At 36.9% G+C, this 16,238-nt stretch overlaps 1 protein-coding gene across 7 annotated transcripts in view; it reads right to left on the bottom strand.

Moving 5' to 3' along the window:
* Positions 1 to 16,238, bottom strand: part of RAB27A (RAB27A, member RAS oncogene family) — a 75,472-nt gene that overhangs the window by 25,300 nt on the left and 33,934 nt on the right. For 6 of the 7 annotated variants that reach the window (XM_042941964.1, XM_042941968.1, XM_042941966.1 and 3 more), the window contains one exon: positions 4,782 to 4,956. In XM_042941964.1, coding sequence (XP_042797898.1) covers positions 4,782 to 4,934 — 153 coding nt within the window. In that variant the 5' untranslated portion in view covers positions 4,935 to 4,956. Of the gene's footprint in view, positions 1 to 4,781; positions 4,957 to 14,732; positions 14,899 to 16,238 lie in introns of all 7 variants that reach the window. The other variant, XM_042941969.1, reaches the window with a different exon arrangement.

Here is a 16,238-nt window from a genome sequence, read left to right as displayed (position 1 = left end):
CAAAGTAGTCAAGAAATTGAGTAACAAGAAGAGAAATAAGACATGTAGAAAACAGGGACACCTGGGTGGCTCAGTCAGTTGAGTGTCTGACTTGGGTTCAGGTCATGACCTCATAGTTCATGAGTTAGAGCCCTGCATCAGGCTTGCTGCTGTCAGCACAGAGCCCACTCTGGATCCTCTGTCCCCTTCTCTCTCTCCTCCTTCCCCGTTTGTGCTCTCTCTCAAAAATAAATACATAAATGCATAAACACATAAATAAATACCAGAAAAAGATACAGAGAAAACAAGTAGCAAAATGGCAAACATAAATGCTACTTTTTCAGTAACTATATTAAATGTAAGTGGAATTAAATACTCCAAATAAAAGGCAGATATTGGCAAAATGGACTTGAAAACATGATCCAACAATGTACTGTCTAAAAGAGACACATTTTAGATTCAAAGACACAAAGAGGCTGTAAACAAAAGGATGGGGAAAAAATACCATGCAAACAAAAACTAAAAGAAGAGCTCGAGGGGCTATACTAATATCAGAAAAAAATAAAATTAAAGCAAAAATTGTTATTTATCATCTTATAATGATAAAAAGGTTACTCCATTAAGAACATATATGAAGAAAAAGGGAGAAAAACAAGCCGACAGTAATATTGAGATATTCCAATACTCTACTTTCTGTAATGGATAGAACAAGTAGTCAGATGAACAAGGAAATACAAGACTTGCACAACACTATAAATCAAAGACATGACAGACATCTACAGAATGCTTCACTCAACAACTGCAGATCATACATTCTTCTCAGGTACACACAAAACATTCTCAAGGACAGGCCATATGTTAGATCATAAAACAAGCCTCAATAAATTCAAAAGTCAAATAATACAAAATGTGTCTCTAACCACAATGGGTAAAATTAGCAATTATTAACAGTAAACCAAAATTTGGAAAATTCACAAATATGTGGAAAATAAACAACACAGTCTTAAATAACCAATAGGTCAAAGAAGAAACACAAGGGAAACTAAAAAATCCTTTTAGTATTTTTACTAAAATACTTTTTTACTGTAGTTGTAGCACAACTACAAAAAATGATCAAATGAAGCTAAAGCATTGCCTAGAGGGAAATTTCTAGCAGTAAGCACCTATATTAAAAAAGAATAAAGATTTCTAATAAATAACTTTCAACTTTAAGAAACTAGAAAAATAAGATAAACTAAACCAAAAGCAAACAGAAGAAAAGAAATCATAAAGATTGGTGGAAATGAACTGTCTTTTCTTTAAAAAGGTCAACAAAATTCATAAACCTTTAGCTATATTGACCAAGAATAAAAATAGAATACTCAAACTCTTAAAATCAGAAAGTTTTTTAAAGATCTCTGTATCTCCAGATACACTAAAAAATAATAAAAATTTAAATAATTAGAAAAATTTTTAAAGGACAAAACTACCAACTTTACATTTATAAAAAGATTATAAAGTAATACTCTGAACAATTGTATGCCAAAAAATTAGATAATCTATAATTGAGAAATTCTTAAACACAAATACCAGAAATTAACTCAAGAAGAAATAGAACATCTAAATAGACATATAACCAATAAGGAGACAAATAGAGTTTTTGTGGAATGGCCAGGCACAAATGTCTTCACTGATGAATTCAACCAAATGTTTAGAGGAGAATCAACACCAATCTTTCCCAAAGTCTTCCAAAATAGATAAAAGGTGGAAATACTTGACTCATTTTATAAGGCCAATATTATACTGATACCAAAACCAAAGATATCATGAGAAAAAACAAAAACAAAAAACTACAGACCAACATCCATTTTGAGTATAGACACGAAATATTAGCAAACAGAATCCAACAAAATATAAAAAGGATTATATGCCATGACACAGTGAAAATTATCACAAGGACAGCAATGTTGATTGGCCTTACAAAAATCAATCAATACAACACAATACACCATAGTAGTATAAAGAACGAAAATCACATGACCATCTCAATACGTGCAAAAAAAACCTTTGAAAACATCCAATGCCTTTCATGATAAAAACACTCAACAAATTAGAAATAGAAGAGAATGTCCTCAACTTGAAAAACTGCATCTATGGAAACCCCAAGAACTCACATTATACGTAATGGTGAAGGTCTGAATGCTTTCTTTCTCCCTGAAATCAAAAACAAGATGAGGATGTTCTTTCTCATCAGTTCTATTCAACATTTTATTGAGGTTCTTGCCAGGGTAATTAGGCAAGAAAAAACTAAAACTTATCCAAATTGGAAAAGAAGAAGTAAAACAGAAGATGACACAATCTTGTATATAAAAGATCCTAAGGAATAAATACACACACACACACACACACACACAATTAGAATTAATAAACAAGTTCAACAAGTACCCAGTGTACAAGATCAGTTTACAAAATAAATTGTATTTCTATATACTGGCAATGAACAATTCAAAATGAATTAAAAAATTAATTCAATTTACAATAGCATAAAAACAATCCATTGAGCATCCAACTCTTGATTTTGGCTCAGGTCATGATCCCAGGCACAAGCCCCATGTCAGGGCTCCATGCTGAGCATGGGGCCTGCTTAAGATTCTCTCTCTCTCTTCCTCTACCTCCCTCCCCCACTCATACTCTCTCTCTAAAATTAAAATAGTAATAGTTTTTAAAAATAATAGCATAAAAAATTAAAATGCTTAAGAATAATATTAACAAAAAAATACTTTGAAAGCTGCAAAACATTGTTGAAAGAAATTAAAGAAGATCTAAATAAATGGAAAAACATCTCATGTTCATGGATCAGAAGGTGTAATATTGTTAAGATACCAATATTCCCCAAATTGATCTGCAGATTCAGTGCAATCCCTACCAAAATCTCAGCTGGCTTCTTTGTAGAAATTGATAAGCTGACCCTAAAATTCAAATGTAATTGCAAGGTATCCAAAATAATCTTGAAAAATAAGGACAAAGTGGGAAGACTTTGACATGCTTCCCAATGTCAAAACGTAGTACAAAGCAGAAGTAGTCAAGATAGTGCTGGCTTAAGGATAGACATCTAGATGAATGGAACAGAATTTCAAGTCCACAAATAAGTATTTTTATTTATGGTCAACTGATTTTCAACAAGAGCACCAAGATCATTCATAAGAGAAAGAACATACATAAGAGAAAGAACTTTCAATAAATGCTAATGGGACTAGATACCCACATGCAAAAAAATAGAAGTTGGATCCCTATTCACACCATACACAAAATTAACTCAAAACCTATGGAGAATGAATTAATGCCTGAAGGAGGGTAAATTAGAAAAGACTGCTAAAGGGCATGAGGTTTCTTTTGGGGTGGTGAAATGTTCTAAAATTAGATAGCAGTGATGGTTTGTACAAATGTGAATATACTAAAACACTGAGTTGTACACTTTCAATGAGTGAATTTTATGTTATGTAAATTATATCTCAATAAAGTCATTTTTAAAATACAAGGTTATAAAATGGGAATTGATAGATATAATCACATATACACATGCTGATTCTACCAATTACATGTCAATACTAAAATTTTTATAAAATCCTGTTCTTACTCAGTGGGCCTTTAAGACTCTAGCAGTGGAAAAAAAGACCTAGGGTGACTAAGAGGGAACGAATTCATTTGCCCTGGAAGACAGAGACCCTGTATCTTTTCCAGGAAGAATATTCCCCATTGAAAGATCTTTGTTATTAATCTCCTGACCCCTTGTGGACCTGCTTCATGGTAAGGGTTGATTTTTCAGCAAGAAATGTAGTTCACAGAGAAGACCATCTTCTCTCTGCAACTCTAACACAGTGACTTCCTGCCCTCCTCTCCATCACCAGAATAACTTTCAGTCCTGTGATTCCTTAAATGAAAGAGCCCCCTCCTTCAGTGTTCTGTAGAACCTCCCTGTTCCCTTGGTTACTTCCTAGATCAAAACGCAATACTGGCATTCTCACTCCAACCCCAACCTCACCCTTCTGGCAGCAGTGATGAATTCTGCCACTTAGTGGGGTTGAATTAAGAAAAAGGCCATTAAAAATGACATCAAAGGGGGAAGAGCATAGCTCACAAAACAGGAGTATCAGGGTCAGGGTGGTTTGTAGGTTTCATAACAAAGTTAGACAAATAACTGTGAAGGTCCAGGGAAAGACACAAGCTGAAAGGGCGTTCAAGGGAAAATTAAAAGAAATCTTCACTTTCGTCTCCTTGGTTTTGTTTTCAGAGAAAGAGGTTGAGTGCATGAATGTGGGAGAGGGGTGGAGGGGAGGGGTGGAGGGAGGGAGGGAGGGAGGGAGAGAGAGAGAGAGAGAGAGAGAGGGAGAGAGGGAGAGAGGGAGAGAGGGAGAGAGAGAGAGAGAGAGGGAGAGAGAGAGAGAGAGAGAGAGGGAGAGAGGGAGAGACAGAGGGAGAGAGGGAGAGAGGGAGAGAGAGAGAGAGAGAGAGAATCTCAAGCAGGCTGCAAGCTCAGCACAGATCCTGACATGTGGCTAGATCCCAAGACCCTGGGATCGAGACCGGAGACCAAATCAAGAGCCAGATGCTCAACTGACTGAGCCACCCAGGCGCCTATCTCCTTGGTTTTATATTAAGTGTTTTTCAGCACAACCTTCTAAATCACGTTGCCTAGATTGAACATAATGCATTTTCATATGCACCCTTTACTGGTATATTCCAAACTTTGTCTTTCTAATTCCTAACAAGTAGACTAAACAGAAAGGCAAATGTTGACTCAGATATTTTTATATAGAACTTACCACTCTCTTTTCCCTGAAATCAATGCCCACTGTTGTGATAAATTTGGAGTTAAATTTGCCATCTGTGTACTGGTAAAGTACACTGGTTTTCCCCACTCCAGAGTCTCCCAAAGCTAAAAACTTGATGAGGTAATCATAATCTCCATCAGACATAATGAAGAACTCAGTGGTTCACCTGCAAAATACAAACAAATGCATATTTACGAAAAAGCCATTAGGAAATATTAGAATCTTCCATGAATAAAGTGAGTTACTTTAATATCCAGCTCAATAAGTACTATGTGACACCTATATGCCTAAGGGTTCTGTGAAGAGGATTAGATATTACTGCCCCCAAGGACCTAATATTTTGCTAGATGAGGTGCTACTGAAATAACATTTTAATTTAAATTTAACATGCACATTATAGTACTATCAAGACAAAAATTCCAAGTGAGAATGAAAATCAAGATAACCACTACCAAGTCTTTTTTTTTTTTTTTAATTTTTAAAATATTTATTTTTGAGAGGAGAGAGAGTACAAGCGGGGGAGGGGCAGGGAGAGAGGGAGACACAGAATCCAAAGCAGGCTCCAGACTCTGAGCTTTCAGCAAGAGCCTGACGCCGGGCTCAAACTCACAAACTGCAAGATCATGACCTGAGCCAAAGTCAGACACTTAACTGACTGAGCCACCTAGGCTTCCCCAACCACTCAGTCTTACATACAGATCCTATAAAACAAAAATTTTAAAAAGAAAAGAGAAAGGAGAATGTTACAGAAATAATAAAAATTAGGAGTGCAAATGATTCTAACCACCACCACCCCCTTCTTTTTCAGAGTCTCCTGGCACTAGATCCTTGGCTTTTCTCTTTTATGTGGACATCTAGGCAATTTCATTTATCCTATTCATTTTCAGATGTCACTATAGTTAATTCCTTCAAAGACAATGCTAAATTCACAAGTAAAATTTGGCTTGCAGCTTCTTTTATTTTATTGTTATTATATATTGCAATTAGGTCAGGGCTTTGCTAGAATTCACTTCTCCCTTGGGAACTGAGTTCCAGATTTGGGCAGTCACTGTTTAGAGACCATAGTTCCATTACAAAGGGTTCACCTACCCGTACTTGCCTTGGTATTTGAACAAGAAATGCTACCAATTCAGGTCTTCAATAGTAACTAAAACAAAAGTCCACCTTACAGAAGAAAAATTCTGTTTTTACCAGCAAGACCTAAACATGGTTATTTTTATCCTTTGCAATCAGCACTCTTCATGATTTGTTTTTATTCTCTAAATAGATTCAAACTACTCAAAATACCAGTCCAACTGAAAATGTAGTCTGCCTCCAGGGAAAGCTTATTTCTTTTTATCTTTGCATTTATGATACCAATAAACCGTTCTGAAAATCGGAAAAATAATCAGCTATACCATTACCACTGACCACTCTACCTGCCCATTCAAACATGCATACTTACCCATACACACACATCAAATGCCTACATTAGATGCTGATTTTCCTCTCATTATCCACTTTCACCCAGCCTCACACTGAGAAACTTTACCACAATTCTCAATGCTTCCTATGGAATTATTTCTATAGATCCTTAAGATTCATAAAAGCTTAAGCAAGGACATTTATTGATTTTCAAGGGTGCCTCCCCCACCCTATCCTCAATTTGATGACTCACCTTATGGTCAAAAATCCTGAATGCCGACCCCCAAGAGCCACTGCTCTTCCTCATCATGCCTTAGCAAAGACTGTGACCTCATATTCAGATATGGCTGGTCAGCTGATAAGGGCAGAGCCTCCACTAACATTCATAATTCTATATGCATACTATAAAGAATGATACTTCACAGATGATGACCTTCCTATGTTATAGCTTCATTTGTACAGGTTGGTTGCCAGTATTAATGGTACATAACAGAATTCCTCTCCAGAAGATGACCAATAGGGTACAAATAGTTTATCACACTACAGCATCTCATTTGGCTCCCAGTGATTCATTAGTAAGAGCTAAGAATTGAAAAGCAGGTCTAGATAGTGTTTAATCATTTTAGAGGTTCCCCTCAAAATGAATGACGAAGCAGAAAGCAACTCCGAAGTCTGCAATGATAACAGCTATCTTACTTCTTTATTTTTAATTTGAACAAAGGTTGCTCATTTCTATATCTGTGTTTTTACATCATTTAAGGTACAGAAGAAAATGTTGTCATCAATGGCATCACTCTTCTGTAATTCTCTAAATCCACTTGAACGGAATTCAAAGACAGATGAAACTACCTCTGTTGCACCAAAATTTAATGTGTTTAGTTATCATGGGACAACAGTCACACAGATAAGTCTACAAATGCTCTTTGTGGGTTTCGTTTTCTATTCATGTTGACAGCAATACATAACAGTTTATTCACAAACCAAGCCATCATAAATGAAGGTATTAACAAACCAAATACCACAACTAAAGGTATAAAAACCACCATCACTACTAATCATAGTTTGCAGTCTTCAGATCATGCCTCTAGGTAATTATTTTCAGATTAACAAGGCAGATAAAGATCCAGACCTTTCACTCTCTGGGTTCAGTTTTCCAAAGGATGAAAATTAGAACCCATAGAGATTAACTCATTTGCACAGTCTAGCATATACATCTCCTAACTCCAAGTCCAATGTCCACTCTATCTCCAAGCTTATTGTTGTTACTCAAGTTTCTACAAATGAATGTTGGGCTTAACAGCGACTGGGTACGATATTGTATAAGGTAGCCCAATAGGAAACACATGACCTCTGAAGTCCAGCAGAGCCAGGCTGAATCCCAAGTCTCCCACATGCCAGCTATTCAGACATCTCTTCACCCCATTCTGGACAGATCAGACTGGCTCTGAAGACCAAGAACAATCTCTGAAATTGCCCCTGATCAGCTCAAGACATATTTCTAGCACAAAGTATTTCTGACTGGTTCAGAGTCATTTGCTGAACTAGATCACTTAGATCTAGTTCACAACATAGATCACTTTCAAACTAATTCTGATCTTTTTTGGCTGGTTTAAAACATTTTCAACTCATTGTAAATTGATATGTCTATTGCAAAAGAGTTATGACCAGCTTAAAAACAGGTTCAAATCTGTATCAGACATTGCAATCCATTCTAATAAGCTCATACTTGTTCTAAAAAAATATGAATGCTTCATTCTAGTTCAGAATCAAAGAGTTGAGTTCAGAGTCCACCTTTTTACTGACCTAAAGCCACTTTGGCTAAAATTAGGTATATCTAGTGAACATTACTTGGGTCTGGTTTGAATGGCTCACACTGCTTCAAACTAGTTTTACCTAGCTCTGTAAGTTCTGACCTGGACAAGTATGTTCTGACTGGTTCACATTAGGTTTGATTGTTTCAGAGTGTATTTTACTGAATCAAGTTAGTGCTAATCAGTTAAATCTCTCCAACTAAGTCATACTTGCTCTAATTTTATCAAACTTCTTGTAAATTAGTTAATGTCATCTATAATATGTTTTTTATGGTCTTAGATGGATTAAAAACTGGCTCAAACTAGTCCAAGTTGATTTATCAGATGTTCAAACAGTTTAAGGCTAGAAATGTAAAATGATAAACAGAAGCACAAAAAGCAATGGTTTGGTGCTTTACACTTACACTGAACCAACAAACTTAAATTTTTACTTATAATTACCTCAATTGTATGTGTTGGAGAATAGAGAACAGGTTGGGAGAAAGGAGTACTGGCACACTGGCAGAGAATACGATAAACAATAGGAAGAGGTGTGATGAGTGCCAGAGTCTTCCTTAGTTGAGAACTCACCCTTCATTTTATCTAAGGGACCTAGCAGCAAAACAGTGATCCATGATCCAACAATAAAATAGAGATTTCAAGTTGAGGAAAACCTTCATCAAATTTGGAGGCTATGTAAAGTGTGCCCTAAATTGGTCACAATGACTAGGCTAGTCTGGGTTAACAGAGACCAGAATTCTAAAAAGGAAGGAAGCTGCAAGGAAATAAAAGGACTCAGGAAAAGAGGCAGGCCTTCAAACTGGTAACAGATTTTTCAGGGTTTGGGCAGGGTATATTGATGGTAACAAGATTCTTCTCTGAGTTTGCAGTTATTTAGTTAAAGCCTAGAATTAATGGAACCATTCCATCTTTCAGCAGAAGATAATTCTAGTGCTTAGCAAACTACAAGCACAAACACACATGTGCTTATTACCACCAGATGAAGAAAACTTAACATTAAGTTTCAGCTGAAAACATACAGTGCAGAATTTTACATTTGGAACACCCCAACAACATTTTGTGCAAACTATTTGCAGTCAGTATTCCAAACTACCGATGCTTCAGAAGCCAGTTCATGAAAGCTCTTTCCAATTGAATTGCTCTTGCTAAAAATGGGTTGGAAGCCCACACACTAAGTATTTTATAATCTTTATCACAGCCCTAAAGGCAGGTGCTACATACTACACACACTTCTTCCCTCAGAAGGATCTCAGTGCCATTCTGTCATGGATGTCCCAATGAGAAGATGAGTAAGTGGGCCTTGGGCAGTCTATCTACATGCTAACATGGGCTCAATTCCAGCACATTGTTGAGAGATAGGAAAAAGTAGAGGTTAAGAGCATGGAATCTAGAACCAAACTACCTGGATGTGAATCTAGTCATTTCACTTTAGAAAATTTAACCCCTTTGCCTCAGGCTCTGCAGTTTTAAAATTAGGAATGATTTTTTTAAATTAATTTTTATTTTATTAATTCTATCATGCATATGCTTTCTTATTTCAATTTCTTTATAATTGGGGTGCATCTTACATTTTACAGTCTTACAACCCACAACATCTTGCGATTGTTACTAAATGAGGTGGACTGGAGATAATTGTGTGAAAACCTTTCATTAGCATCTTCTAGCAACATCACAAATGCACCATCAACACATTTTAGATTTGATGAAGCAGTAAACCTATCTCAGAGGGTTATTGTGGGGACTGAGCTAATGTGTACATGAAGAGTTTAGAACAATGTCTGGCACCAAGTAAATCCTGTATTAGTATTAACTCCTATTAGCGTCATCATATCGCAATCTAGCTTCCAACAGTCAATATGCAGGCAATATTCCTTTCTTAGAACTGTAAGAAAGAACTATGTCCCTAAAAATTAATGAAAAAGAAAATAAGGATCTATGTATGAAGAACACTTGAACCCAAAAATTTCACTTCTTTAAACTCTAGATCTCCTTCAGGAAGTAGCATCTGAAATACCTCAAGGAAGTGTCTTCTAAAAAGTCAAGAATGACCCTAATTTGGGACTTGCAAAAGACTTTCTTACTCAGTTCACTTCTAACTCTCCTCCCTACACAAATATTTTTTCACAGGGCTCTCCACCCTCACTCTCATCAGATTAACAATAGAAAGCAAGAAACACCCATTTCCTCAACATTCACTAAGTGGTGTTAATTGCCTTCTGAGAGAAAGTCAATGGTCTTCTTCCTTATTTAAAAAAGAAAACATACTTTAATTGTTTTTCAGGGAATAAGATAGGAGAGTGGTTTTAGTTAAGAGCAAAGGAATTAGATCCATTTCTCTCCCTCTCTCCCTGCCCCCCACCACACACACAACCTTAGCCCAAATTCTCCATAAAGCTTCCTATTAAAGTCAATCATAGACTCCAACCTTAGGATCTCCTATCATTTGGCAGAATCATTCTAAAACTATTCCAGATAGGTCAGCCATTTCTTGAAAGCCAAATTTTCCCTCTATCACCCATATTTAGTACAGAAAGTAAAAAAAAAAAAAAAAAGAGACGGAAGGATAATATTAGTTGAATAATCACCATGTGCCACAAACAGTACTAGACATACATGATTTTATCAGGTCATCATCCTTAAAGAAAACTCAATGGTCTGTATAAGAGTTATAATACATAAAGAGTGATATTTTCTTAATATGAGGGGAAGTAGGCTTGGGTTCAGATTTTGACTCTTTGTGTGAGACTCCTTGCTCTTTAAACCTCCATTCTTCCAACCATAAAGTAGAGATAATAATGGCTATTAAGTGACATTATCTACAGAAAGCTTTTAGCATATTGCTTGGTCTGTGTTAAGAGTTCAATAATTGAAACTTGTCTTTAGCAATACTATTCCAAATAGTCTCATCAAGTTTTCAGCAAGGCATGTCATTTTACAATCTATTCTTATTTAACCCAGTACCTGAACCTTTAGAAAAATCATAGGAAACATTCAATTTAGGTACAATCACTTATGAGGTCTTCATCCATCACAAAATCTATCTTGGCATTCCAAACTAACACTAAGTTTTATCTATGTGATTTTTGGCAGTTTCAGAGCTGGAGTGTTCGTCAGTTGAATATTTTAATTTCCACAAGAGGAAACTGAATGAAGCTCAGAAAAGACAAGTGAATAATACAAAATCAACCAGCAGGTTAGATGTGGGACTGAGCTAGATCCCTAGTCTAAATTCTAGCACTGTATCCTTTTCTAACATATCATGATTTTTGTTCTCTCTGTATTCCTTTCCTTCCTTAAAAGCCAGGAACCTCAGTTACAGTGGCTTTGATTCAGGAACCAAAGTCTTCTGTGGTGCCAGCTCTTACAGAGATGAATTGCTTTATAACCAAGGCTTAGACTCAGAGAAGTTGGGATAAAAGGCCTGTACTTCTGCGTCTCTGTCACAAAGCCCTTCCTTCTGATTGGTTCCCCCAAGAAGAGAAGTCAGAAACTGAGGGCTTGTCTGCCTCTTATTGGTCATAGTAAATCCAAGCAATTAAGTATCTTGATACTTGTACCATCTCCTGTAAATCCTTTCTTTAGGTCTTTCTTCCTTGTGGTTTCAAAGTGGAAACAGCATAAAAATCATGAAGTTTTTCATTTCCTTACAAACTTGTTTGGTCTTGAGCTTAGTACTCTTCTCTCAAATCAAGATTATTTTCTGTAGTGCTGCCTTAAGTTCTCTGTAAGAATACTTCTGGCTCATTCACTCTCTCTTTCATTCATCAAATATTTATTGACTGCCTTTTCTGTGCTTGGTGCCTGAGCACAATGGAGAGCCAATACTCACCATGGAAATCTTACACTTTTAGACACATCCTAAGGTATATTCTTCTAATGACTATACCCACCTCTATGGTTTTTCAAAAAAAACCAATCCTCGTGAATATTTTAATCTTCCTTTCTAAACATAACACAATATGACATCAAAATTCATATCCCCATAGTACTTTTTCCCTGCCGATATGTGCACAAGCCACATGTGTGGCATGCATATAACGATGCAAAACGAAGAAAAATGTGAAGCTCAACAGAGAATAAAGAGAAAACTTAAAAAAAAAATACTTATTTTGAAAGAGGGGGGAGGGACGGAAAGAGGGCAACAGAAAGAGAGAAAATCCCAGGCAGGCTCCATCTCACAACCACAAGATCACAACCTGAGCCAGTATCAAGAGTTGGACGCTTAACTGACTGAGCCACCTAGGTGTGCCAATAAAGAGAAAACTTTTAAAAGAGAAACGAGGTGTATGTACAGAATTTTTACTGGAAAATATTTTGAACTTCTTAGGTTAATAAAATATTACAGTATTGCTATAGAGCTTATGGATTCCACTTGTCTTGCCCAAAGTGATTTCTATGTAGAAACTGGAGCATATGAATGTAACTATTTTTCTGATAAAGCATAAAACATCAGCATTTTGGGGAACTCTATCGCCTCATGTTCTGTCGTACATATTAATATCCCCTTATCCAAGCATTCATCTAGATAAAAATGTTCACGTACCAATGACTGGCATAGAACAATAAAGTCTATCAGTGTTTTTAAATTTTAATGTTAAAAATCAGGAGGCTTGTCTTATTTTGTTTTGTTTATGGAACCACTGTTGACCCATTCCTGGCATTCTGATGCACAAACATAATAGAAACAGCAGAAAAAGGAAAGAGAAATCATACAGAGTGAGGCAGGGTAGAAAAAACATTTTAAGATGTACCAAGATATGAGTGGGGTCAACTTGTGTTTACCAAATAAGCCCTGGCTACAACGGTCTCAGACCATTGCAATTCCTACATCCTGGAATGAAACACATCCACTCTCACTACAGAAACAACATGTGTACTACTCCATTTCCACAAGAGAAGACAGCCTCTGCCTTCCATGTACGTAGGCTTCCTCTTCTCAATTCCTTGTCTAAGTATGAGGAGATAGGTTTCTGCCCTCCTGAGTAGTAGCTGGTCTTGTTTGTGAAAAGATCTTAGGTAGAGAGAACTAAGTAGAAATCTAACAGCTTTGAAAAACAGAAGGAAATTGGAATCTAGCTCTTCCTTGACACTTTATTGAAGGATGAGTTTGATTTTATCTAAATTCAGAATATTATAAACTGCATTAGATATTCACCTATCACCTATGATTCATACATACATTCCTATCAATACAGTGTTTTGTAGAATATCATGGATCCATCCTTAACAGTAACGGGAGATGTCCCTGGCTAAAAATCTAAATTTGCATATCATTTGGCTTAATATTTATAGATGCACCTGCTACATAGGAATATTCCATTCTCCTCATTTAAACAAAGTGAAAAGACTGACTTATAGCAGATGGTACTATTCTGGCATAGCAAGTTATCCAAAGAAAAAATAAAGTGATCTGCAAATACCATGAGATTAAATATACATTTCCAAAAACCTGCAGGACATCCAAACATTTCCTCATTTGTAAAATCTTCCTCTAGATATTTGCAAATTCTTTATGAGTATTAAAGAGAAGTATTAGGGTAAATAAAGAATAAACAGTCTCAATCCAGGCATTGACCCATTTCTGAAATGTTACCATCATTTCAGTATGTGAGCAACATAACCCAGTAAACAAATACAAGCAACTACACATTAGGAAAGAAGGGAACATTGGAATTATTCTTGAAAGTGGAGAGTGTTCTTCTGTAAGACCATTGTGGAATGATTCAAATGAAATTCTGGCTTTTTTTTTTTTTTTTTTTTTTTTAATTTATGGAGACCATTGATTCATTTACTTAAAAGAGTTTATTTATTGCTTGAATCTCTTTTAGGATCAAAATATGAGTGTTTGTAGGAATTTATGGAAAGTAAACACTGGGTGTTATATTACTTATAGTTTGTGATAAGTAATTCTTGTTTTATAGAGATACAAGGTAACAAGGAAAGGGCACACTGTAGAATAGGTCGTTTGTAAAATATAGGCCATACTATGGCAATAGGAGTGGCTGTTTGGTTTGCTGAGTAATATCTCAAACAATGTGAAAGCAGCCCCATAATGGACACAACCATATGTCACTGCAATGTCCAACCCATGGCTAAATGTGCTTCTTAATGACACCATGAAGCTGGAAATTAAGACTCTGAGAGAAGTGAAAAATCTGTAAAGTCTACTCCGACACAGAGGCTGCTTTTTAAAAGCACATAGAAGATGATGTTAACAAACACTGGAGTCAGGGTCTCCTATATTCAAACAACAGGATGCCACCACCTACCTGTGTAAAATAAGTAGCAAAATGCCTAATAGCTATCAGTAGGTCACAGCTCTCGTATGATTACAACAGATTAAAGCTTGAACAATGATCTTACAACTTTAAGCCTGGTACTTTTTCCACAATACCTTAAGAATGACACTGAAAACTTTATAAAACTCTCCAAGAATGGAGTGAAAATGTTTTCCAAAAATAGAAAAGGAGGAGTGACTTCAGCTACTTGGAAGGTGGGCTATCTGCAAGTCAAATGGCTGTCAGAAGGAATTCTGCTGTCGCAGGCTAAATGATGGCATTTGGCTGTGTCGGAGCGCCACCAAATTCTGGGCTTGGACTCAGAGGCAGAAATACTACGAATGACAGTACTGCTACCCCAGCCAGGACTGCAAGGATAAAAAAATCACGTAGACTTGCAGGAGTTGATATTGGAATATGCATTTCCAAGGTCACAAAACACACAATACCTTTACATTTTTCACCTAGAAATGGAGTCAGTGGTGCTTCTCCCAATACTTGTCCTCCCAGAACATGGGACATGTGTGGTGAGGCCTTTGACCAGCACAGCCTGGCTCTCTCGCCTCTCACCTGCTGCAAGTTTTTCGTGTACTGCAGCACAGCAAAGGTGTTAATCTGTCAGAAGAAACACGCCAAATCAAGGAGCAAACAACTTTAATTTGTGAAGTAGCAATGATGCTTCTTTCATTCCAAGAAAAACATTAGGATAGAAAAAATTTAGGAATTAGAAGAAGGAAGACCTGTTGAGGATCACTGTCCAAATAATAAAAACAATTAGATAAATATCCCTGAGTTGACAATAACTGGGGAAGTGAAGAGCTCCATTATCATTGCCTTTTTTTAAAAAATGAGAATGTGAGCACTCTGTATTATTCACCGTGTAGGTAAAGTGTGTCCAGAATAAATACCACTCTGCCCTTCCAGATCCAGCCAATTACACACTAGGGTATTATTTTCAATGTTGTTTATAAGGGTGATTTTTACAGTATAGTGAAAACATTTCACTGATTTCTTAAAGGACAGGGACCATACTTTAACTTTTCTGTGATGACCTACATACTTGCAGGAACTGTGAATGTTGGGAGCTCCCATCCCACATGCCCTACTCCAAAGGCTAAACTGAACCCTTGGTTTGGCACACAGATGCTTACAATGGTTACTAAGATGTTCCAGATATGGTTCCACTTCTCCTTTGTCCTACCTACCCCACTTCCTCATCCCTGCTGACCACATCAGAGCTTGGTTGTTCTCAGCCCCCAGGAATATGCTCTTTGGGTACATGGTGGCTTATTAACACACACAGGATTCCATCACTTCATAACTGGTTTTCTTTTCCACAGTCTAACATCCACCCTCAACCACCCCCCATGTTGGGTTCTAACAGCCCTGTTTCTAATAATTACCCCTGTGCCATGACCTCTCTACTCTCTTTTCCCCTTTCTGGCTTTCCTGTCTCTCATTTTCAGGTACTTTTCCCCAACACCAATTTGTGTGTGCAAAAACTGACCTTACACCAACAATGCCAGTCAACGAATGCACATTTCCTTATAACACAGTGAGTTGCCATGTTAACTTCAAGGTATTGGACCCTCTCAGTAAGCTCAAGTGCTGCTGTGTCTTCAAGGACTTCTACTTTTGCAATAAGGAAAAGAGATTTGCCCCATCTATTCCTGGGAATAGAGCCATTTCAGGAACATAAATTCTTCTCAGTACTGCGCTAGTTTTGGTTTTCCCATAATGTTAATGAACAGGCAACATACTGATACAAGTCCATCCTGAGTTTAAACAGCTGTAAATGGGGCGCCTGGGTGGCTCAGTCGGTTAAGCCTCGGACTTCAGCTCAGGTCACGATCTCACGGTCCGTGAGTTCGAGCCCCGCGTCGGGCTCTGGGCTGATGGCTCAGAGCCTGGAGCCTGCTTCCGATTCTGTGTCTCTCTCTCTCTCTGACCCTCCC

This window comes from Panthera leo, chromosome B3 (genome assembly GCF_018350215.1).
Source record: "Panthera leo isolate Ple1 chromosome B3, P.leo_Ple1_pat1.1, whole genome shotgun sequence".
Lineage (NCBI taxonomy): Eukaryota > Metazoa > Chordata > Mammalia > Carnivora > Felidae > Panthera > Panthera leo.
This window is presented reverse-complemented; position numbering and strand designations above follow the sequence as displayed.